This window comes from Garra rufa, chromosome 7, assembly GCF_049309525.1.
Source record: "Garra rufa chromosome 7, GarRuf1.0, whole genome shotgun sequence".
NCBI classification, from domain to species: Eukaryota; Metazoa; Chordata; class Actinopteri; order Cypriniformes; family Cyprinidae; genus Garra; species Garra rufa.
Window position 1 is genome coordinate 13,045,162 of NC_133367.1, and position 26,445 is coordinate 13,071,606.

Sequence of the window (26,445 nt, forward strand, 5' to 3'; positions counted from 1 at the left end):
GGTCAAAGATTGTACATATGTAATATTGTATCTAAATTGTTCTGGGTTTATTCAGACTGTTGATGTGGCGATAAAATAGCACTATGTTCCAGATACTGAGGTAACCAGTGTTGGAGAAAGTTACATTTAAAAGTAATGCAAATTCAAAAAAAACTCAAACAAACTGTATAGGGCATGATAAAATCACACACACACACAAGTTATGTCTAAAGTACTTTTTGCAAAGACATTGGTTAATAAATTATATTTGTATATATATAATTGCTAAAATTATTTAATTCTTGTAAGTTTGTGTCATTTTCTGATTTTCACTGTTTTTTTTATTTTAGAGATATAATGAATCTGTTTTTGTGCAAGTGAAAAGAGTAAAAGTATATTGACGTTTAGTCTAGAACTACAGTCATCATGATGTTTACAGTTTCTCTCAACATGGGAACATGAGAGCTGTCAGTCAATAAAAGGGAAAACAAAGTGACTGGCATTATTTATTTGAAAAAGTAACTCATAATTATTTATTCCGCTCCAGGGAACAAGGGTTATGTACGTAACCTAGATGTTCCCCTTCAGTCGTTTCACTATAACATTACATATGGGAACAGACCAATGGAAAAGGCCATGACCCTGGGCCGCGTTACGCACGAACCCACGTGCTGACAGGCGTACGTGTCACCAGATGGAGATGGTACGTAACCTTCCCAACACCCCAACAACCTATATATATGTGAGGGGAAATATGGCCTTCTGGCTGACCGTGGAGAAATACAGAGACATGCTGCCACAACCTCCTGAGCGAAGGAGACCCAGTCGGAGCACAGTCACGGACTACTCCGCATCTAGTCCTGACTGCGGGGCATGGAGGACCCAGGGTTCACCGGAGGGAACATTCTGGGAATATAGCGCACGGATCCCATAGGAATGGTGCAGCAAGCCCACACCAGCCGGCCTCCCGCCGGTTACCTGATGTTTACCTTAACACACGGGAGGACAAGCTCAACGCGGAGATTGTAGAATATCGCAAAAGTGTAAGGTGTCACCCAGCCCGCAGCTCTACAGATGTCTGCTAGCGAGGTGCTGTGTGCCAGCGCATAGAAGGAGGCAACACTCCGAGTGGAGTAAGCTCGAACTCATAAGGGGGGTCGCACACCGAACGCGCAGCGCAGCGCCGCGTCGCGTCGCGCCACGTCTTTAAAATTCGAACACATAGTTTTCTATGAGCATACGCACACCGGCGGCGCCATTCGGCGTCTGCCCGCGGCGCCCAGCTACGACTCAGGAAGCTGTTCAAATTTCTGCCGCGCCACAGAGCGCCATCTGCATAGTTTTATATTAAATAACATCATATTTGTCTCAAATCGTCCTATTAGATTAAAAAAACAAGATACCACTGCTGCAAAATACTACTTACATTAGGTTTACAGCTTGAAAAAAATGTAAACCTATATAATTAATTCATATTTTATTTTCTCGAGACATTTTTACATAGGCTACGCAAAATCTAAAGTCCTATGTAACATTTGCCTGTCATTATTACATTCACTGTCTTTGACTGCCATCTATTGGATTTACAAGGTCACAACCGTCATTCAGGTCATTTAAATAACGGTGTAGTGGAGCGCGATGGACGACGAAAAACTGATCAAGGAAGTAGGAAAATAGAAATAGGCAGAATTATTTGCAACAAATCATAGATTCAACATAAGGAATTCATCAGCTTGGAGGAAGATTGCCGATGTCATCGGTTTTTCAGGTAAGAATGTTCAATTTTGTTTACGTACGATCTGAGGTAAAATGTATAGTGAGCAACTGTATGCAATTGTACAGTACAATCATAAAATAATGTACAGTACAGGCATTGTCATTTCATGTCCTTAAAAATATCAATACTGTTGACCACAAAATGACAATTCTTTTATTTTAAATACAAACCCTCATGTTGAATTAAGACTCCAATAAACTGCCTCAACAACAATACGATTATAATTGAAGTTTAAAAAGAAATAAGTATACCTTACACAACAAAATAGCATGTAGTTTTTTATTGAGCAAACAAATCATATTACTAGCTACAGCATAAGAAATGTTGAAATTGCTTGTAATAATACAAAATGCTACTAATTGATGAATGGGAATCTAGCCTAAAAATGAGCTGGCGCGTATAGAATGTGCGCGTCCGGTGTGCGATACCTCCAGCTGTCCTCGGCGCGACGCGACGCGACGCTGCGCTGCGCGTTCGGTGTGCGACCCCCTATAGGGGGCACGGCATTCCCCTTTTGCTTTCCTCTATAGCAGACAAAGAGCTGCTCGGAGCGCCTGAAGCTCTGGGTGCAGTCCACGTATATTCGCAGTGCACGAACGGGACACAGCAACTAGGTTCCACAGGTCGGGACACGGGTGCCAGATTGTGCCCATCCCCTGAGAAAGAAGGTCCTTCCTCAAGGGTATCTTCCAGGGAGGGGCTGCCGCACGGAGCATGAGGTCGGCAAACCAGGTCCGGGTGGGCCAGTACGGTCCAACCAGCACGACCTGCTCCCCGTCCTCCCTTATCTTGCACAGAGTCTGTGCAAGGAGGCTCACTGGTGGAAAAGCATACTTGGGCCCCAGAGGCCAGCTTGGTGACAATGCGTCCCTGCTGAGGGGAGCCTCACGGAGGGAGCAGAAGAGCTGGCAATGGGAGGATTCTGGGGAGGCAAACAGATCTATCTGGGCCTCGCCGAATCGACTCCAAATCAGCTGGACTGTCTGGGGGTATAATCGCCATTCTCCAGGATGGGTGGACTGCCGTGAGAGCTGATCGGCCGCACAGTTGAGCTCTCCTGGAATGTGAACAGCGTGCATTGATATCAGCCGGGTCTGACTCCACAAGAGCAGATGGCGGACGAGTTGTGACATACAGCGGGAGCGTAGACCACCCTGGCGGTTGATGTACGCTATGGTCGCAGTGTTGTCTGTGGGGACAAGCACATGCTTGTGGCGCAGCGCAGGCAGGAAGCGGCACAGCCCGAGAAGCACAGCCAGCAACTCCAGGCAGTTGATGTGCCATTGCAGTCGAGGTCCTGTCCAGGAGCCCGAGGCTGCTGGCCCATTGCATATAGCCCCCCAACCCGTGGAGGAGGCATCCGTGTAAGCCACAACATGTCTGGACACCTGTCCTATGGGGACTCCAGCCCGTAGAAAGACAGGGTCTGACCACGGGCTGAATAGGCGGCGACACTCTGGGGAAACGCCAATCCGGAGAGTGCCACGGTGCCATGCCCATCTCGGGACTCGATCGTATCGCCAGCGCTGAAGTGGTCTCATATAAAGCAGGCCGAGCTGCGTCACTGCGGCTGCGGCTGCCATATTCCCCAGGAGCCTCTGAAAAATTTTGAGAGGGACTGCTGTTCTGTGTGAAGAGCTTCAGACAATTCAGCACGACTGTGCGCGCTGAAGCACCAGGTCTCTGTGTTCGCACAACAGATCTCGCGAGTGGGCTATAATGAGCCAGTCGTCGAGATATTCGAATGCCCTTCCGCCAAAGGAGACGGGGGTGTCGAGAAAGCGAGCTTTGTCGGCGTCAGCCATCTGAGCCAGGGTCAGCCAGAGGTGTCACTCCTGGACCACAAGAGTGGACATCACCCGGCCAAGGGTCACTGCATGCAGCTCCTGCATTACCCCTTGGTGGGCACTAACCTCGAGCAGTTCTTTGAGTGCCTTGGCCTGATAGACTTGCAGGGTGGCCATGGCATGCAGGGCGGGGGCAGCCTGGCCCGCAGCGTGGTAGGCCCTGCCAGTGAGAGCTGATGAGAGCTTACACGCCTTGGACTGGAGGCGTCGCTGATCCCGCCAGGTAGCGTCTCCCCGCGGGCACAAGTACACCACGACCGCACGCTCAACCTGGGGAACCGCCGCGTAACCCTTGGCTGCCCCACCGTCGAGGGTAGCAAGGGCAGAGGAGCCAGAGCACGGACAGGATGAATAGGGGGCCCGCCACAATCTTGTAAGTTCCTCCTTAGGACCCTGCCCCCAGGAACCAATCATCCAGCCTCGAAGGATCTGGTGAGGGCACCTGAGACACCTCCAGCCCAATCCCTTTGGTGGCCCGAAAGGCGGGACCTCAACGTAGCCATGGTCATGCATTCGCAATGAATGCATGAACCATCCGTGATCGCAGCTTCAGCGTGGTCTCGGCCCAGACACGTGAGGCAGCGATCATGACCATCCAGAGAGGTAAGGAAACTACAACATCCAGAAACGCATGGTCGGAAAGACATATCGGGAAAATGCCTCTCAATGACCGTGAGGAAATTGCTCTTTTAGATCCCGGTTTGCCCAGGGACGAACCGCGGCACAACTGTGCAATCTCATGGGCTCGCTGGTTGCAAGGAAGCCGACTATTGTTTGTAACAGCTGGCCCGCAGGATCGTGCTGACGGCTGCTCAATAAGTTTTGCTCTTTTAGATCGGCAGTGCATCAGCAGAGAGAGCTTGAACTCAGCAGGAGTTGTAATCTTTTTTATGAATGAAGACAGCTCATAGCTTGTGTGTGAGGCTCGGAAGCGAAAAATCTGAATGAGTGGTTGCACGCTGCCCTCTTTATACCCGTATGTACGGGGTAGTGGTTCGGCATGCAAATTTCTCTCGCCAATTCTCATTGGCCTTTTCTTTAAAGCCTCTAAGGCGAGTTCCCATATGTAACGACTGACGGGGAAATCATTATTTTGTAATGCGTTACCCCCAACACTTGTGGTGATTGATTAAAAACTATTTTTAACTAGCAAAAAATTCTAATTATCAATATATGTCTATAAATTGGTGGACCAAAAATGCAAACTTCTCTGTATAGTGGAGTAATATGTGTGTTTTTTCAGATGGAAACTCAAGGGTAAATAATGACAAATCAGCATAGATATGGATGTGAAAGGGTAATATAATATGTCTGGGTTTAATGCCCTTTAAAACCTGTCTTGATTGTTCACAAATACATAGTTCAGTACATGGGTTGAACATAGTTCAAGTACATGGGTTCAGTATTTTGTAGTGAAGCAGTTTTGTGTAAGGCAGAAGTCAAACTATGAGCATCTTATGCACGGGAATGAAGAAAATAAAGAAAGAAAAAAAAAACACCCTTCAACCACACGCTACTGACACATCAAGACTAACACACACAAACTGATATCAAACACAGACATCCAATAAAACCATGTGTTCATGCAGAACCAGATTGTTCACCAACAGATCAAACCGAATCTCTGTAACATTAGCTAAGACAATAGCATGGTTCGTTTTGTTTCCATTTTTGATGATGATAACCCAAATTAAAAAAAATGTTGAAAATATATGTACATAATTAGTTCTGCGTGTGGTGATTCTCACCATTTCCAAAACTCGTACATAGACTCTGGAACTGAGAAGAGATTACAGTTTGATCATCTTCTCATGATGGGTGCATATTCCACATTATCTTCCTCTTTAACTTCCTGTAAAAAAAAACATCATACAAGATGTAACAAGAAAATATATATTTAAAATATTATATATAAACAAAAATCATAATTCAGTTCATTATGTTATATTTGTAGGAATTAGCAATATTATTTGAACAAAAGCTTAAGGAAACACCATTAAACATCTACTTCTGCATCTGTGGTTCTGTTGCAGGGCCTAAGTGTTACATTGGACATCCAACAATGACACAACATTTTATGCCGAGTTCAGACTGCATGACTTTAGCCCCAGTTTTGACTCGCCGACAGGTTTTGAGAAATCGCTGACAAATGTCTGAAATCACAGGCAAATCGGTGCTCGTTCACGCGAGTGACAATCACACAGTGTGAACTATCAAAGACACAATCTGAGAGAATCGCCGATTTGTACAAAATCATGCCGTGTGAAAGGTGATCTGACTAAAAATAACATCGGCAATTACCTACAGCCAATGAGACAGCAACATCCAGGCCAGCGGGAAGTTGGGGGAGGAGTTACGAAGGTATAGACCACAATATCATCAAGCATAGCTTCGGCTTCTTTTCTTTTCGCTGCAAATGAGTGCACATGCAATTTGTATGATAAGCTTCTTGCGGGCTGCCATTTTTTATAATAATCCCAGTCTCACGTGAGAACTTGCACGCCTGATCTTGCGTTGTTTCCATGTCACTTCTCGCGTGTGTTTGGTTGTGAGACGTAGTTTGCTGAACGGGACGAAGATGTCGGTGATTCTTCCTATTGTAAAGTCATGCAGTGTGAAACCCCCAGCAGCGACGGAATGCTACCCCAGATAGTCATGCAGTGTGAAAAGATCTGTGACTCGACTGCTTTGAAAATCGTGCAGTCTGAACTCGGCATTAGTCAGTCTATCTTCAGTCTATCTGAGTGTAAAAAAGCTAATGGTTTCCACTACTAATACCATTACAAACATAAGTCATCAGCTGTTACCCTTGTGCTAGATTATGTGTTTTGAGAAGGTCGTGGGTTTGAGTCCTGGTTCTGGAAGTTATTGTAGGTGGGGGGAGTAAATGACCAATGCTCATTTCTTTCCATAATACCAAGACTAAGGTAAGACCCTTAAGCAAAGCACCTAACCAACCCCCAATTTCTCCCTGAGCGCTGCAGCAAACATTTTTTATTTAAGATATAGCCTTGTATTTCAGCTAATGGTGTCAGTGTTATATGGCATCTGTGATTAAGCTCCTTGCTGCACAATGTGTTACTGATATGATGAAATGACAACATTTATTTGATTTCAACACTTTAACAAATTCTGTTACGTTGGATGCAATTTAAAATTTGCTATATTTCTGTGTAAATATAAAGCAAAACATTATCAGATTTTCACCATGGTAAACTATTTTTTGCTATAATGACTTGTCCGCTTGGGGTCGTTGTCTTGCTGCATGACCCACTTTTTCTTTAGATTTTAGTTCATGGACAAATGTCCTGACATTTTCCATTTAGAATTTGCTTGTATAATTCAGAATTTATTGTTCCATCAATGATGGCAAGTCGTCCTGGCCCAGAGGCAGCAAAACAGGCTCAAACCATGATACTGCCAGGACCATGTTTCACAGATGGAATAAGGTTCTTAAAACCAAAAATTATATTTTAGTCTCATCTGTCCACAAAACATTTCTTCAGTAGCCTTCTGATTTGTCCACATGATCTTTATCTAACTGCAAACAAGTAGCACTGACTTCAACATTAACCAATCTGAAAAAAGGCCTTTATTTTCTTAGAAGTTACCATGGGGTTTTTTGCATCCCTGCAAACTATTATACATCTTGCTTTGGAGTGTTCTTTGTTGGTTGACCACTTCTGGGCAGGGTAACTTTGGTATTGAATTTCCTTCATTTCTCCATATATATTCAACTACTGTCTGAAGATTTTTAACAGTTATTTGAAGATGAAATCTTACAAACTTACCAATTTATGTGCTTTTCTTTTGAGGAAATTCGGCTCAGCGTAAATGATCTCTTCATCATGAGTCTTACCTGTTTCACAGATACAACAACAAAACTTTATCTTAACAAAAAGGACACAGTTAATAATTATATGGGGGCAGTCGTGGCCTAATGGTTAGTGTCAGACTAGTAACCCGAAGGTTGCGGGTTTAAATCTCAGGTCCAGCAGGGATTGTGGGGGGAGTGAAAAACCAGCACCCTCTCCGCCCTCAATACCACGACTGAGGTGAGACCCTTGAGCAAGGCACCGAACCTCCAACTGCTCCCCGGGTGCCACAGCTCCGGGTGTGTGTTCATGGTGTGTGTATGTGTTCACTACTGTGTGTGTGCACTTGGATGAGTTAAATGTTATTATTTATAACCTTTTTTTAAACATGCAAAAACTATAGTTAAGCATGCAATTAAGGTTATATACAGTCTTGCTCAGAAATTTCAATGAAGCCCAAAAAGTTAAACGTCATTCTTCAGTGAAATAACAATATTTTGGTTTTTCTTCCATAAAATGTTATTTACTGCTACTCAGATTCTTAAATGGTTGAACAAGTTAGCAATTCAAATATGAAACAGTTTATAAAAAGAACACTTGCCTTCTTGGTCTGTTTTTCTACATTTCCTGTAAATGCAGGAGATTCCAACTGCAGCTACAATCAACAGAGATCCAGCAGCAGCAGAAATCAGTACATGAGATGAGTCTTGTTGTGAAGGAGAGTGTGGGTTCAGTTCTGTAAGGATAAAAACAGAAGTGAATGTGTCCTGCCTATAACACAATACAAAGATCCTAGTGTTGGGTCGAGTTCACCTAAGTCGAGTCCGAGTCTTTAACCATTCGAGTCCGAGTCCAAAATGGGGCGAGTCGGACTCAAGTCCGAGTCCAAATGGGTCGAGTCTGAGTCCAACTAAACACTACTGTTTTTCAGTATCTTAACCTTGTTTTAACCTTTACAACTAGAATAAGGCAATGACAATTTAAATGTAAAAAAAGAAAACCGCTATTGCATATTGCCATTTGGATTTTTGATTTAACACCATCTTATAATTAGTGTCCTGCTCAGCAAACTGTAAAGTCATGTAACAGAAGTTATACCTTATGTATTGTTACATATTTCAGAGTGAAACAGCTTTTAGAATGTGAAAAATTATAGGGCTGAACAGGACTTAACTTTATTTGCTGTTATATAGTAAATGTATAAATTCAACGGGGTGGGTAGGAAGCTTAGCGAATGAGACCTGAGGAGCAGAAAATTCACCTCTTATCTCTGATTTTGGCTGTTTGGGGTTTTATATGACGAATGGTAAGACCTTAGACAGGGTAGATGGCATTTTGATTTTTTTTTTTTTTTCATGGATGAAAATGAGGCTGTGAAAATGAGTTTTTAAGTAGCAGTCTATGGAGGCCATGGAATAAAAGAGAAAAAAAAGTAAAATTGAGTTTATATTTCAAAATTCTGACTTTATTTTCACAATTGTTAGATTATATCTCACAATTTTGATAATAAATGACATTCTCCCTTTTCCCCTCAGCTCAAAATCATGTTTAAATCCCACACTTCTGACATGTTTCCCCTCAGAAAACTCTGTAGAGTTAATTTGAGTAATAAAGTCCAAAATACAAACAACATAAAAAAAAAAAAATCATAATTGTCAGATAAAATAGGCAAATGTAATATGACGCAGTATGCTGCAGCAGGTTTACGTTGCTGTCGCTTTAAGACCGGATGCACAGATCATATTTTGTGACACATCTGTATTTCTCCCAACTGTTTAAATTCACTCAAGACGAAACCGACTGCATTTGCATTAATACTCTACAAGAGGGTGCATTTTGACATAACTTTTCATGTTAGTGTGTAGCAATAACATGCAAATGAAAACTTTATTCAGCATTTGCACGCTGACTGAGAGGCGCTTTCGGTGAGCACGCTTTGGGTGTGTGTGTGTGTGCGTGTGTGTGTGTGTGTGTGTGTGTGTGTGTATCATGGGTGTGTATGCAAAGAAACCAGCAGGTTTTCAAGTTCTGGCAAAACTTTTAAACATGTGCGAATACTGAATGTCACTTTCGTAATAATGCATCCAGTCAGTAAAATTTCTGTCAACTGTCCCTGGACTCGGCAAATATAAGCTTGAGTCCGAGTCAAGTCCGAGTCAAAATGCATCCGAGTCCGTGACGAGTCCGAGTCCGCTAGAAATTCGAGACCGGACGCGAGTCAAAGTACCCCTACTCTTAAAGATCCCCTAAGTAAATCACTAATATTAACACTGCTATACCTGGACATGGTTGACAGAGTTGACATATGTCCAGATGTTGAGTCTGGTTGCTGATGGGATTGTTGAGCACACAGCTGTAGGTGTTTTTATCCTGATATTCCACCTCCAGAGGTAGAGAGAGACTGATGCTGAGATTAGACACACTGATGCTGGACAATAAACAGTTTCCTTTGTACCAGGAGAGAGTCACATCACTCACATTCAACACTGAACACACCAATGAACAATATGATGATGATGAATTTTGTGAAAAATCTCTAGTAATGTTGGGAATGGGCAGATGGGCTGAAAAATATGAAAGAACAAATGGATAAATGTACACAAATATTATTTTCTGTGTAGTGTTGTTGAAGATCACTGAATTTTCCCTTCATCTTAAACCTCATAATGATTATGCATTTCAGTAAGTAGGTAATTATTATTAAAGAATTAAATTAAGAATTAAAGAGATCATCTGAGTTCACAAGTTAAGCTTAGTTAATAGCATTTGTGGAATAATGTTGAGATTTACATTTGTCCTTTTTTTCTTTTATTCTTTTTTTTTTTTTAATCTTGGTTACAGTAAGGCACATACAGTAGAAGTAAATGTTGCCGATCCGCAAGACATTAAAAATATAACTGTTAATTTTAGTTTAGCTGAAATAAATAAAATAATAATATAATAATAATAATAATAATAATAATAATAAAATCACTGTTGTTTAAAGTTAATACAATTTTATGACATAATGCTATCAGAAGAGTAAATGTCACTGCACCCCTCCAATAAATCAAAATGATGCCATGAATGCTGTCAATAAAAAGAATAATTACAGACTAATGACAGAACAAATAATCTCTACTCACCATAGACAGACACACTAAATGTTTTTGTTGAAAGTTTTTTTCCACTTATCTCTAGTTCATAACATCCAGCATGTTGAGTTGTGATGTTTGTGATGGTCAGAGATCCAGTCTGTCTGTCCAGCTTCAGTCTGTCTCTGAATCTCCCATCAGGGAAGATTTGGTTCCCTCTATCAATTTGAGCAATGAGAGAGTTTCCAGCTCCAAATTTCCACAGTATGTCGTCCTTTTCATGTATCGCAGTTACATTATTGTGTAGAAGAACAGAATCTCCCTCCATCACTAAAACTGACTCACCAAATACACCTGGAAAACATGAAGAGGTTTTACACAGATCAACACTCTTAATGGTTCACAAAGCTGAATTTATTTGTAACTTTTAAGTGTGAACTGAATAACATCCAGAACAGCAGTAGAAACACAAACAACTGTAAGGGGAGATATCCAAGCAGATGTGTGTCAACATTTATATTTAATATGTTTGAAGGTTATCTGCTAAACAGCAAAATCAATATGTCAAGGACATAATTTAATTAAGAAATAAGTACACAATGATTGTACTTAAATAATTGCATCTTAAATTCTACAAGTTAAATTCTGGCTGATATTTTCAACAATCTTTTTATATTAAATGTTATTAGATAAAACACGCATAGAAAAACTGACTCGTGGTTTCCACACATACTGTATATGTCAGATTAATTTTCTTCTTAATTTCCTTTCTTTTTCTTTCTTTCTTTCTTCCGAATTTTTTAATGATAATTCGTAATTCATAATTCATTTTGTACCAATCAATTTGTATTTGTAATTCTTGGATATACATTTTTAGGCATCTTTTCTAAAAAAAGACACAGTTGAAAGCAATTGGAGGATTTCTCTTTCTGATCCAAAGATGTTGACATTAACTGTACTTCCAATCCAATAAGATTTTATTGGATTGGACTTTTCCAGGCCTGGAAATTTTAATTTAATATTCCCAATGGACCTAAATTTAAAGTAAGTAGAACTTACAAAAATAATTCATCTAGTAAAGTAAAAGCCATAAAAATGTTGTTATAACTTACCAATCAGGTGACACCAGAGCAAATAGAAAAACACAAATATGTGAAACATTTTCTTCAATAGCTCAGTGTCTGATCTAAGAAGTCAATCCACTTAAAACACTCAAGCTATATGTGAATCCTCCCACGGCAGCGTTTGACCCTCCTAGTTTATATGCTCTATTTGCATGTAATTTATTGATATAGTTCTTTTGGCTTTCTCTGGCGTGTTAACCATTTAAACTGTTCTTAATGGGTGAAATATTCTTTATTTTTGTCATTTTACATACATTTCAAAGGGTAAATATGTGACTGGGTTGGCTAAAAGTTTTTAAAATATTGTGTGAATTGTGGATGAACTACATTTCATTGTAAAACAGAGTCTTACCCTCATGGTTTTAATAATGTTGTTTAGATATCTTCAGTTTTCAATTTTTGTGTATGAAAAAAAACAATGTTTAAGTTAAAACAGTGTATGATCTTATGATGCTAATTTACTGGTATTTATCTGAGTCAAAGTGAAACCTGCTGTGGTCTGGTTTTTTTCTCATAGAAATGTGGTTTGGTCTGTTGGTGGACAAACAGCTTGTAGATCAGAATGGGCATTCAGAGCTTGTGTGTTTAGTTTGTAGGTGAAGGGTTTCTTCCTGTGCTGGTATGTGAACGTTTTTTAACACCCTTTAATCTACAGAAACAAAACACATGGCGAGAAAGTGTATGTGACAGAGAGGCAGAGAAAAATAACAACAAAATCATCACATCCGCAAGTTTAAAATCACTTTTTAAAATTTCTACCAATTGTTGAAAAACATATGTGGTCTCCAAACTTCCACCATTCTGCTGACTTGTTACTGCGTTTTATTTTATTTTTGTTATTACTGCTTTCTCAAGTTTTTTGCAAGTTCCCAGTCTGGTGACTGACTTGACATTCCATATTTGGCCAAACCTCTGAAATGGGCCGTACTACTGACGTGTGTATATCCGCTAAACACATGCTAAACATACTGATGGGCCTATTGTTCACATAATCCTATTATTAACGCTATTATTAAACCATAAATTTGAAATTACTAGAATATTTTGAACAAAAAACATATAACAACATTAAACTATGTATGTATACTACATAAAATACTACATAAAAAAAATGTAGTTAACACTACTTTGGTTGTATGTGTTTTAGAGGGGTATATATGAATCAGGATGTGGTTTGTGTGATTTTCTTTAAGACGCACAAGATCATCCATGAGACACGTGTAGGTTTGTCTGTTGAGTGAATGTTAAGTCTGTGACTGAAATGTTTTGCCATTCTTTCAAAAGTTGTTGTTTTTTTGTTACTTTAATCTTCTTGTTGTGTGAGGGCCAGTTTTGCACTTTTTTTTTAAGTTTTCACCTATTTTGCGTAAATCACGACTTACATACATACTTTCCTGTTTGTTGTACTATCTCAGAAATTATCTATAAATAACAAATGGTGGTCGCATCAATGTATAAAATGTATAAAACTGGTCAGTTTCCTGTGAACACTGATGTTTCCTGTTGCATAGTGTTGTGATGCTTTTATTCAAAACTCTAGAAGGCGCCAATAAACATCATGAAAATTATGAAAAACGAAGGAGTAAATATGAGTCAAAGAAATTGGTAAAACAGATCATCGTTTGCTCTCTGGTAATAATAACTGTCTTTTACAGCTTGCTAGCAGAAATACACTGATCAGCCGCAACATTAAATCCACCTGCCTAATATGATGTATATCATATTGTAGATGTATATGTTGCCCAAACAGCTCTGATGCATCAAAGCTGAATCATGGACTCCACAAAACCCTCTGAACATCTCCTGTGGCCTCTGACACCAGGTCATTAGCAGTAGCATAGCTATCCTCCAATGTACAACAGTCTGCAAAGCTGTTAAAAGCTGTCAAAAAAGTGCATTATACATTTCACGAGTTCCCACTTACATATAATTAGCTGGAGTATGTAAGCATGTTTGGTGTGCTGTCCGGGGAAGGGCTCCGAGCTCGGGAATGGCCCGAACCTAGAGTACCCCCCCCCCCCTATGTATATGTGTAGAAGGAACTCGGAGTGAGGAGATGGGGTGGTGGAGGGATGCTGATAATCCGTCAAATGGGTAGAGGTGAGTCGGCTGTATTTATGCATGATGTAGATTGGCTTGAGTGAGTTCCAGCTGTGTTAATTAGGCTAAGTATCTGACGTGCTCCTCCCGAACTTTGCTTTAAGAAACATCATTTCACGAGTTCCCACTTACATATAATTAGCTGGAGTATGTAAGCATGTTTGGCGTGCTGTCCGGGGAAGGGCTCCGAGCTCGGGAATGGCCCGAACCTAGAGTACCCCCCAATAAGCAATGGAGTGTAGGACAGCCGCCAGCAAGAGGACCCCCCCAAGCGCTGAGATCTGGCGGGGGCCGTTGTTTGGGAGAAGATGTTTGGTTAGCTGGCCGGGGGAGCCTTTCGTACTCTGATGGGAGAGGTTTTTGTATCAGGTCGAAAGGCTCTACCGGCTGCTTGTATGGATTACGGGATTTAGGGCGTCCGGTCGGGAGAGCTCAACCGATACTCAACGGGAGCACACGGCGTTGGAACGGGTGAGCCCTACCGGCCGAAGGAGGAGCAGCGTGGTTGGGGCCCGACCAGGAGAACCCGGGTTGCCTTGGCCGGAGCAGCTTACGATGTTGGCATGAGGGCTCTGCTGGTCGATCGGCCCCTATTGGTGCTGACCGAGAGGACCCATGAAGCCTCCGACGGGAGATCAAGACTCAGAACGTCAGACGAGTGGGTCCTCTCGGTTTGGCAGGTAAAAAGGTTTTGGGACGCCTGGTGCGGGCGACTCTCGCGACATACGATGGGAGACCAAGGCAAACGGCATCGCATGGATAAGTCTCGCTTGCAGGCGCCAAGTAAGTAACCCGACCGAGAGAACTCTCGCCGGCGTCCGATGGGAGACCAAGGCTCGCGGCATCGAACGGGTAAGCCTCGCCGGCCGGGGAGGCAGAAAGGAAAACCCGACTGGGAGGGCTCTCGCCGGCATACGAGGGGAGATCAGGACTCAGAACCTCGAATGGGTAAGCCTCGCCAGGTGGGGGGAAAAGATGTGAAATTGGCCTGAAGGGGCTCAGATAGTGTCCGGCGGGAGGCGGAGACTTGTGGAGTCGGACGGTTGAGTCTCGCCGACCGTCGGACGGAACGGAAAAAATTGCATGGTCGGTTTGGCTCTCGCAGCGTCCGATAGGAGACCAAGGCTCGTGATCGGACGTGTAGGCCTTGCCGACAGTAGGGAAGAAAAGTGCAGTTGACCGGGCGGGGGCCCCTGCGGCGTCCGACGGGAGACCAATGCTCACGGCATCGGACGGGTAGGCCCCGCCGACTGTGGTGTCGAAAAGGTTAGGTGTCTGACCTGGGGGCCCCTGCGCATCCGACGGGAGACCAATGCTCACGGCATCGGACGGGTGGGCCCCACAGGACGTGAGACGGAAAGGTAAGTTGGGGTCGGGGGCTCCTGGGGTGTCTGACGGGAGGCCAAGGCTCACGGCATCAGACGGGAATACCTCGGCGACCATAGTGAGGAAAAGGTCAGGGATGGAAAGTTTTTTTTTTTTTTTTGCAGCAATCGACGAGAGTTCAATACTCAAGGCATCAGATGGGTAGACGGAACTGGTATACGGAACTGAGGGGCCAAGATTTGCTTGACAGGAAGGCTGTTGTAGCGTTTGACAGGAGTTTAATAATCACAGCGTAGACGGAACGGAAAAAATTTGCAAATTCGGTTAGGCTCTCGCGGCATCCAATGGGAGACCAAGGCTCTTGATCGGACGGGTAGGCCTTGCCGACTGTAGGGTGGAAAAGTAAGGATGACTGGCCGGGGGGCCCCTGCAGCATCCGACGGGAGACCAATGCTCACGGCATCGAACGGGTAGGCCCCACCAACTGTGGTGTCGAAGAGGTAAGATTGTCTGGCCAGGGGGCCCCTGCGTATCGAACGGGTGGGCCCCGCCGAACCTACGACAGAATGGTAAAGTTGTGTGGTCGGGAGGTTCCTGGGGTGTCTGACAGGAGACCAAGGCTCACGGTATCAGACTGGAATGCCTCGCCGACCGTAGGAGGGAAAAGGTTAGGGATGGGAAAATCCAAAAGGTTTATTTTTTATTTTTTTTTGTAGTTGAAGGAAAACATTTACGAGCGGAAAGGTTCTCGCAGGGTCTGACGTGAGTTTAATAGTCGCGGCTTCAGACAGGTACGTTTCGCCGGTAGTTGAGAGTCGAAAGAGAAACGTATTTGCACCACCGGGATGCTCTAGCAGCATCTGACAGGGAGTTCGATACTCAATTTGAGTTGTCTAAAAAGGGGTAAATGCTTTGAGGATTACTTTATGTAAAATGTTTGCCAAATCCAAAAAGCCGCTTCTGATAACGTCAGAAAATCTTGGTGCTGCTTGCATCTGAAAGTTAGGTGCATGACATAGGCTTCTTGTGGTAACGTACCCTAAATAAGTGCCATGGTTCTGGATGGATGGCATAGCTTTAAAAGCTGAGGTGATGTCGACTTTTGCCAGTGTGAAGACCCATGATTTAACAAATTGGTTGCACGATCAATGTCCTACTATTGTGAGAGAATTCGTCAAGAGGATTTTTTTTTTTTTTTTTTTTTAGGCGACAATGCTTGGAAACAGGGAGTTATGCGGAGCTGACAGATAGACTAGAGGGCATTTTGTACCCAAGAATTATGCTAGTAGCCACTTCGATTGGCTAATGTGAAACCCTCATTTAATTCATGCCACCTACGGGGGGAAATGTTGGAAGGTTATTTTGTGAAATGACTGAATGTAATGATATATTCGGAAGAGTGCCAGCTTTGATGTCCGCATCCAAGGATTTGCAATTCCAACATGTCTGTTGAAAAGAAATGGCCAAATATTAAAGATTAAGTGGTAATTTCAACTGAATGTGATTTAGTCAAACGAAAATGAAATTGCATGGTGACATGTAAAAACAATCGTCAGCTCATTGGTGCTCTACGGTCTGCTACAGGAGTTGGAGGCCACTGAAAAGAAAAAAGGGGTTATTAGTAGTTGCAGGAAAAAGGCTGAGATTTGTGGGCCTGTGTTGCAATCAGAGGCAGCCTCACGCTGGCTTGATCTGTGGACCACGGGGTGGGAGTCTGGAAGAACCCGTGTAGCCTGCACTGCTAGCAGAGGCAGCATCACAGTACTGTTTGCTACAGGAGCTGGAGGCCACTTCATTCCATAGACTTACATTCATATGTGAATGGATAAGACTGGAAGCACGATCTTGCACGAGAAATTGCTGCATTCTTAAGTTCAAGCTTTGTGAACTTAGAATAAAAACACATTTAAAACCGCGGTGCTGTGGGAAGGTGGGGCGGGTAGATTGTATGTTGCAGTATGGTAGTGTTACCAATTGGACAAATTGTTACCAGATTTTGCAACTTCTCAGATTACCTTAGCGACGTCTTTTCCAAAGCACATAGCAACATATTTAGTAGGGCTGGGTAAAAAATATTGATTCTCCGATTTTAATCGATCTTCAGTTGAATGCAACTATATCCATTCGGGAAATCCCCGAATCTATTCTTAATGCACGTGCTTCACGTAAGAGGATATGAATATTCACCTCTCGTCCTGAAGGTGTCACTAGTGTTCCTGCTGAGAGAGTTTTCTCAACCGCTGGTGATCTAATCACAGCGCAAAGGAGCTGCCTTAGATCAGATCAGAACATGTTGATCAGCTGCTTCTTTTGCAGAAAAATGATTAGGCTGTAGTTAAGAACTGTTAGTTTTATGGACAGTTAGAATGTTTTGTATAAGCAGACAAAGGCTTTATGATGGGCCTGTTTTGAGTGTTTTGAATTTAGAAAAAAGTTTTATTTCTTAAACATGTTTGAAGTTCTTAATAGATTTCACTGTTGCACATTTACAGTCTTTTTATTTTTTACAGTAATGTGCATTTTGCAGTTTGTTTACATGGTGTACAATGGATGCACATATTTATGACTTCTTGTTACAGTGTTCATTTAAAATAAAAGTTGTTTAAAATAACAACTGTGTGCACCCTATTATTAATGTAGATGTGTATTTCAGTAATAAACTTAAGTAGGAGAGTTTCAGTTACCAACATTTATATCAAAATATGGATCATATGTCTGCAAAACTAACATTTTAAATGAAATATTGATATCAAAACGAAACCATAAAAATAAGAATCGAATCGCCAAATTGGTGTCAATACCCAGCCCTAATATTTAGTGAAATATCCTACAAATGTAAATAATTTTAGCAACTTCAGGCATGCTTTGAAAATAAGATGCTAAAAAGACATTTTCCTCTTAACCATGCAAAGTAATAAGTGTTGAAAAGCTAGCCTAGTGGCACATCCGCTAGAGACTTGGAGAGAGGTGCTTGCAATATGCACATCACGAGTGCTTAGTTGCACTTGCTCTGTTTATTTATTTATTTATTTTTATTTTAATATTTATTTATTTATTTATAGTCATTTAGGCAAACACTTATTTCTCGAAAATCGATCTTTTGTCTGATTATGAGTGAAATGTGTAATTTAAAATTAAAAATAAAAATAATATTAATTCAGAAACTGAGTAATTTGTTGTGTTTTATGGAGTTTCTTCAATCCTAGGTACAAAAATTACATTGACATCATTTTATGTCACAACATCGTTTAAAAGCCTTTAGCAAAAAATGACCTACCTTTGCAACTGTTTCTAAAATTTATTTGCAACATGACCTGTGTCTCTAGCGGAGACGTCTTCAGGCTATAGTGTCTGCTACGAGAGCTGCATTCGATGCTGTGGCCGGGAGAGCCACGTTAAATGGTTGAGCCAAAGCGGGCAGTGAGTGGCTCTGGTGCGATGAGATCTGGGGCTCGGCCCAGGCTCGTTGAAGGCCTGCCGGTGAGGCCCAGTGCACGAGCCGGGTCTAATGCGGGGCGATGGTGGTATCGAACAAGGGGAGTACGGGGCTTTGCGAGTTTGCTGGAAATATTGGCTGCCCTGCTGGAGTGGATTTAAGAGTGAGGTTTGCTGATTGAAGGGAAACGAATAACTAAGATCTGTGGCGAGGCGTCTGCCCGCCCCCCTAATTTTCATCACCACCCCGTCCCGTATTCGCCGCCCTTCTCCAGGCTCCCGACGGGAGTGGGTGTGTAGGGGAGAGGAGGGGCGTGTAATCGGCTCGGGCTGGCGGCGTGTGATGGGGACACCTGACGTAAATGAAGCCTCATCACCGCCGCTGTTTAAATCCCGAGCGCGCCTCTCCTCGAGAGACCGGTTTCTTTCCCCCGTGCATGCACGCTGGTGTCCTCGCGGGTCCAGGAGGGGGTGAAGAGGGAATCCCGCGCCACAAGAGTTTGGAGAGCCGCCGGACCCGCGGTCCGGTTGAGGCCGCCAGAAGCCGCCGCCCCAGCGCCGGACAGCTCGAGAGGGATGAGCCTGCCGGAGATGCCGCCGCCCTAGCACCCCGGCGCTAGCATGGAAAGCGCCCGCGGCCGCCGGACTCCGCCCCTCTCCTGGACCCTTCCCCTCTGAACACTTCCCTTCCGTCACGGCGTCTCAGCACCCGAGGACACCAGATTCCCCTTTTATTTTGGACACTGTTTTCCTTTATGGACTCACTTTCCCTTATTTTCTGTTTAATAAAAGCCTCTCCGAGGCCTGACGCCACACCCACTGTGTCTGTCGTGTGCCCCTCCCGCCACAGTGGTGGAGAATGCGGGCAAGGCGGGGCTTAGACAGCGCAGTGGGCAACACCTGATGACGTCATCCCCTCTCGCTCGCCAAAGCTCGTGAAGACCCGGACGGGGACGGAGAACGACGGAGACGGCCTCCCAACCGCAAAAGGGGTAAGTGAGGTTTCTTTTAGTCACTTATCCTGCGGTTGGTTGAGGCTGTCGACTAATACCGGTTTTTCTGTCCCTGTTCCGGTGCGCGGCGAGAGGGAGCGTTGCCTTGGAGAGGAATCCCCGCCCACTCCGACCGCTGGAGCCTGGATGAGGAAGGTAGCACTCCTGCGTGGGCGGCGACCTTAGGACGGGGATGTCGCTTGGGGGGGGGAATGTGGCGAGGCGTCTGCCCGCCCCCCTAATTTTCATCACCACCCCGTCCCGTATTCGCCGCCCTTCTCCAGGCTCCCGACGGGAGTGGGTGTGTAGGGGAGAGGAGGGGCGTGTAATCGGCTCGGGCTGGCGGCGTGTGATGGGGACACCTGATGTAAATGAAGCCTCATCACCGCCGCTGTTTAAATCCCGAGCGCGCCTCTCCTCGAGAGACCGGTCTCTTTCCCCCGTGCATGCACGCTGGTGTCCTCGCGGGTCCAGGAGGGGGTGAAGAGGGAATCCCGCGCCACAAGAGTTTGGAGAGCCGCCGGACCCGCGGTCCGGTTGAGGCCGCCAGAAGCCGCCGCCCCAGCGCCGGACAGCTCGAGAGGGATGAGCCTGCCGGAGATGCCGCCGCCCTAGCACCCCGGCGCTAGCATGGAAAGCGCCCGCGGCCGCCGGACTCCGCCCCTCTCCTGGACCCTTCCCCTCTGAACACTTCCCTTCCGTCACGGCGTCTCAGCACCCGAGGACACCAGATTCCCCTTTTATTTTGGACACTGTTTTCCTTTATGGACTCACTTTCCCTTATTTTCTGTTTAATAAAAGCCTCTCCGAGGCCTGACGCCACACCCACTGTGTCTGTCGTGTGCCCCATCCCGCCACAGATCGTACGGATTCACTTTGTTTATCCTCCGCGAGGACGGTGCGTCGGAATTGATCAGCGTTTGCCTCGGGCATTAAAAACGATCCACTTTCCGATCGGAGGAATTGTTGGCCCGGCCGGATGACAAGAGGATGCCGGGGAAGAAGTTTGGAACTGACGCCGGTGGGGGCGAGATTACGTTTTAAGGGCTTTGGTGAGAGCGTGTGTGGCTGGTCAAGCAGAGACCGCGATGAAGCCTGTAAATCCTGGGAAAGATCTGTGATGTCATGGCAAAAGGTGCAAACCGAATGCTGATAATCCGTCAAATGGGTAGAGGTGAGTCGGCTGTATTTATGCATGATGTAGATTGGCTTGAGTGAGTTCCAGCTGTGTTAATTAGGCTAAGTATCTGACGTGCTCCTCCCGAACTCTGCTTTAAGAAACATCATAAAGATTGTCTCTCAAAAGAAAGAGTTGATATTTTCAAATATTCTGCCTGTTACCAATATACGTCACTGGGTAACACATTGGCATAATCCTCGCCTGCCCATGAAAACAAACAGTCTCACCTGCCCACAAATACTTATGCTATTTAATCATGTCATGAAGCCACAGAGTTTGTTTTCATTGCGGAAAGGTGATGTGAAGAAACAGTGGTTACATTTTTTTTCTCCATGATACAACAGCAATACAATTGCTCCTTGGATGACGTCTTCTGGGAACACATTCGTGAAGGAGGGATTGTTTTGCAAGGTGGAGCTTTGGTTGGTTGCCTGGTTATGCAACGTGATATGCTAGAAGTTCTTCTCAGTCGGAGTTGCAAGACTTTGAAGAGTTTGGCAGTCCTAAAGCTTCAGCTAATTCAGTAGAGTTTTGGATGGCACAATCGTGCGCTTGGTCAAGCAAATGAGCGCAGGTGAAAAGCACTCAAACCACAAGAGACGAAAGGTTAAAAGCGAAGAGCGAAAGGCCACAAACTGTTAAGCGGGCAACCTAAGTCCATCCTATGAGGCTAGGGTCCAATCAAATATTGCTGTGGGGTCTATCCACGCCCCCATGCTGTTCCTCCTGGTGCATAAATTATCATGAGAGTTTTGTTATTAACTTCAATAAACCATTGTAATGCACATATAGTACACAATACACATTTTTCGTAGACTGTGCAGCACTGTACTCAACCATTAATTCCACATCAAACAAGGGTATAAAGGCATATAATGCATAGATTAAAACTCCAAGGATTACATAAAATAAATCAAGCATATAAAAGACATAAAACCATGAGTCCTTGATACCATTGCTCTAATAGCCATACTAATAAGTTGATTGTCTCTTAAAGTTTATCTATGTGAGTTGCGTGCTTTCTGGTCGAGAAGCAGAGAGAGTGTGTTTGGAATGTCAAAGGATGGGGGGTCATCTGTTCTGTAAACAACCTCAGAAAAGATGGAGCATTTGTAAATTAGTCCTTTCGTGTGTTTTGGACATGGTGTCACGTGTGAGAAAGTGAGGTCTGGGTCCAAATGCAGGGGAAGATTAGCCTGGCAAGCCAGACCCACATAAATGTAGGGTCTGGGCACTCTCCATAGACAGGGCTCAACCGGAGGGGTGGGATAAACAGTTGTCTTTCAAACTCCTCTCCACGCAATAGGATAGCGCTACAACCAATCAGAGACGTAGTCGGTCGGGTGACGTAGTCAGAGCGACGAAGATTTTTAACAAAAATCAGTGCACTGTGCAGTCTGTCAGCCAAATAATAGACATAGATCGGCACTAAACCTTTAAAAGTAAACATGCACAGACAAACCCAAATTACACCCTGCGGCTCGTGACGATACATTGATGTCCTAAGACACGAAACGATCGGGTTTTGCAAGAAAATGAACAGTATTTATATCATTTTCTTTTTACCTTTGATACGCAGCCACGTCCATCCGTCATGAGCACTAGTTTAGCATATCTATGATTCGACTCGTCACATGTGGACGTGGATCTTTTAGCTTTAAATGGGTTTGAACAACCAGGACAAGCACAAGTAATTACCATTTTGAATAGCCGCTATATCCACAATCTCTTGTACTGTGTAAACAATGAGTGTCGTATACACGCCACAGATCGCTTCCGGTGTTTGCGTATTCTACACCACAGCGCGTTCAGATGTAACGAGCTCCTGCTCAGGACACATGGACGTGGCTGTGTATCAAAAGTAAAAAAATATATAAATACTGTTCAGTTTTCCACGCTTAATCCACGGAACCAGGAATTCATGTCTGACGGAACTTATGGTCGCAGGTCAGACGTCATCATGTTAAGCCCGCCCAACCGACTCGTGATTGGCCCGGTACATCTTGGATTTTTCGGAATTTTAAGTGAATTGAGAGTAACTAGACTGACCTTGGAAGCAAATGTAATTTGCTGCCGCTAGGGGCGCGTCTAGATTCTAGGCTAGGGGAAGATATATTTAATTAAATAAACACAAATAAACAGAACAAAACAAAAGCAAAAGGCCAACACGGCACAACACGACATAAACTGAATACTAGATAAACCAAAACAGGGAACACGGTCAAGGCCAGATCAGGAACACACAAAATAACATGCAAGACAAAAGACAATGCAGCCATGAAGCAGGAGTAAAAGGTGAGAGTTTTTAAAGACCAGATGATAGTGAACAGATGTGAGTGAATCAGTGCTAATGACAAAGACAGGTGAATGCAATCAGGAAGTGCAGTGTAAGATGAAGGGAACAGCGCCCTCAGGTGGCTGAGGGAAAACCTGCAGCCCAGAGTCATGACACATGGATTAATGTGAACCGGTCAGAGCGGGTCAGAAACTGGGTAAGACTAACTGGTGTCATGTGTGTGTCCAATAGGTTTTATGATCGATAACTGGTTGGAAGGAAGAATATTTTTAATCTTCTGGAATTTGGTGATTCTGCAATCCTTGTGGTGATCTGTGTGTGTTTGAGGTATTGTTCAGTAGGAGTGTTTGAAGTATTATTTAGTAGGAACAGTATCACTTTCAATAATATGACAGAATATGACAGATTTGAGTGATATCGATCTTTTGAGTCTGGTGAGTGACTGAATTGTTGAGCTCACAGCTGTAGGTGTTTTTATCCTGATATTCCACCTCCAGAGGTAGAGAGAGACTGATGCTGAGATCAGACACACTGATGCTGGACAATAAACTGTTTCCTTTGTACCAGGAGAGAGTCACATCAATCACATTCACCACTGAACACACCAATGAACAATTCTGCTGTGATGAAGATGATGATAAAAGATTTTGTGAAGAAATTCTGGTAATGTTAGGAGTGGGCAGACGAGCTGAAAACATGAGAATAAAGTAGAAATATGTAAATCTAGTCAACAATCTTGTTTTCAGTGTAGTGTGTTGATGGTCAGTGAAGGTTTTCTTCATCTCAAAGTATAACATGTTTAGTACTAGTTAAATAAATGTTACTGGTTTAGTACAAGTTAAGCTCAGTTTAGCATTTAAGCATCATTTACTGCATAATGATTACCAGAATAAAAAAATAAATAAAAAAATCTACTTTTCAATATTTGACACTGACAGTGGTAGATTTTTTTTATGTATATTACATTTTATAGTATATACAGTATATAAATAATTTTTTCAATCAAATTTCAGTGTCATATTTTTGCATTTTTCCCCCACAAGGAATGGGTCTTTTTTTATCAACATGATGCTGTTGACTGAGCTTAACTTATGTTTAACCTGATATATTGTATTAATCAAAAGAACAAATTATCTCTACTTACCATAGACAGAAACACTAAATGTTTTTTTAACCGTTTCTCTCCACTAATCTTTACTTTATAGAGTCCAGCATGTTCAGTTGTGATGTTTGTGATAGTCAGAGATCCAGTCTGTCCGTTCAGTTTCAGTCTGTCTCGGAATCTCCCATCAGGGAAGATTTGTTTCTCTCTTATGATTTGAGCTATGAGAGACTTGTCCAAATGTCCAAATTTCCACAGTATGTCTTCATCAACATGTATTTTAGAAACATCAGTGTTCAGAGTGACAGAATCTCCCTCCACCACCGACACCGACTCACCACACACACCTGATGAAGATGCAGGAACAAATGCAGACTTAGTTGATATGGAGCCAAATGTAAATTGACACCTCAGTCTGTACATATAGGCGGAGGGTGTGTGAGGCTGGGGAAGGTTAGGCTTAGCCCACCCTTGGCCACAGGGACTTGGGATAAAAATAGCAATACCTTGGGCAAAATTTCCCCTGCACAAACAAATTAAATCTATTGCGTCTGTTGCTAACAAAGCGAAAATGAATAAAACATGTCGAATGCGGCATTGACTTAAGATCTGCTCATGTTGCGGCATAATTTTTTCAGGCATTTTTACAGTGTTGCATATTATAACCAAGACACTCGATTCTCTTGCTCTTTAGAATGCAATGGCCAATCAGAAGCATTTAAATGAGTCATCGCTGAATTGAGTGTTTTTCTTAAATTGTAATTAAGTTGAATACAAATTCAGGCCCATTTAAATATATTATTAGCCTGCATGACACCGTCTGGTTCTTCCTAAAGACGAGTTTGTGATGTTTGTTTAAACAGTTGCAGCAGCATTATTTCCTTGACATGAGAATAATTAAAGACATACAAAATGATTTGAACTTACCAGTCAAACGTCACGAGCACAAGAAAAACAAAACAAACGTGCAAACCATTTTCTTCAGCTGTTTAGTGAAATCTATTGACTCAGCTGAAAAGTCTCAGCCTTTTTTTGTGGTGTGTGTATCCTCCCACTATAGAGCTTTGACACTCAATGTATGCCCAAGTCGGGCACTCGCGGGCCGTGCCCCCCCAAAAAGGTTGTTGTGCCCCCCCTACCGTTTTTAATTAATTTAATATATATCAAGAATAATTAAAATAAATAAAGCATTGAATGTTCCATGATTTTTAATGTAATAAAAATGATAAACTACAGTTGATGTGTGTTTATCTTTTTATGAAAAGAGACCCGTTTCTCTGATTGGTTGCGTTGCGGGCATCTCGTGCATCATTGCGTCTTTAGTATGTGTAGGGGAGTGTGCGCAGGACACAACCGAACACTTTTTGAATTTCACAGTTTATGTAAATCCACTGTCATGATCGGGGCTGTGGGTCTCCCCTCAGCCTCCTGAGGTCGCTGTTCACACTGCACTTTCTGATTGCATTCATCTGTCCTTGTCATTAACACTGATTCACTCACATCTGTTCACTATTATCTGGTCTTTAAAAACTCTCACCTTTCACTCCTGCTTCATGGTTGCATTGTCTTTTGTCCTCAGTGTTTTTTATGTTCTTGATCCTGGCTTTTGATCGTGGTCTCCGTTCCTGATGCGCAGGTGACCGCGCCCTCTGTTCCTGACGCGGCGGTGAACGCCATCTCTGTTCCTGACGCGGCGGTGAACGCCATCTCTGTTCCTGACGCGGAGGAGGCTGTGCTCTCTGTTCCTGATGCGGAGGAGGCTGTGCTCTCTGTTCCTGACGCGGAGGAGGTTGCGCTCTCTGTTCCTGACGCGGAGGAGGCTGCGCTCTCTGTTCCTGACGCGGAGGAGGTTGCGCTCTCTGTTCCTGACGCGGAGGCGGCTGCGCTCTCTGTTCCTGACGCGGAGGAGGCTGCGCTCTCTGTTCCTGACGCGGAGGAGGCTGCGCTCTCTGTTCCTGACGCGGAGGAGGCTGCGCTCTCTGTTCCTGACGCGGAGGCGGCTGCGCTCTCTGTTCCTGACGCGGAGGAGGCTGCGCTCTCTGTTCCTGACGCGGAGGAGGCTGCGCTCTCTGTTCCTGACGCGGAGGAGGCTGCGCTCTCTGTTTCGGACGCGGAGGAGGCTGCGCTCTCTGTTTCGGACGCGGAGGAGGCTGCGCTCTCTGTTCCTGACGCGGAGGAGGCTGCGCTCTCTGTTTCGGACGCGGAGGAGGCTGCGCTCTCTGTTCCTGACGCGGAGGAGGCTGCGCTCTCTGTTCCTGACGCGGAGGAGGCTGCGCTCTCTGTTCCTGACGCGGAGGAGGCTGCGCTCTCTGTTTCGGACGCGGAGGAGGCTGCGCTCTCTGTTCCTGACGCGGAGGAGGCTGCGCTCTCTGTTCCTGACGCGGAGGAGGCTGCGCTC

The 26,445-nt window shown here is 44.0% G+C and overlaps 1 protein-coding gene across 1 annotated transcript; it reads right to left on the minus strand.

Moving 5' to 3' along the window:
- Window positions 1-5,404: 5,404 nt before the first annotated feature.
- On the minus strand, window positions 5,405-14,333 carry LOC141337937 (SLAM family member 5-like). The gene is made up of 6 exons (XM_073843511.1): window positions 14,321-14,333; window positions 10,544-10,846; window positions 9,698-9,982; window positions 8,020-8,154; window positions 7,395-7,462; window positions 5,405-5,455 (listed from the first exon to the last, which is right to left on the minus strand). Exons 1-6 carry the CDS (start codon window positions 14,331-14,333, stop codon window positions 5,405-5,407), a joined length of 855 nt encoding a protein of 284 aa, XP_073699612.1.
- Between the last annotated feature and the right edge of the window lie 12,112 nt (window positions 14,334-26,445).

Coding starts and splice junctions, on each gene's coding strand:
- LOC141337937 (XM_073843511.1), bottom strand. Junction 7,463..8,019: donor TAGAAAAACAGACCAAGAAG/GCAAGTGTTCTT, acceptor TCTGTGAAACAG/GTAAGACTCATGATGAAGAG. Junction 5,456..7,394: donor AAAGAAAAGCACATAAATTG/GTAAGTTTGTAA, acceptor TTTTTTTTACAG/GAAGTTAAAGAGGAAGATAA.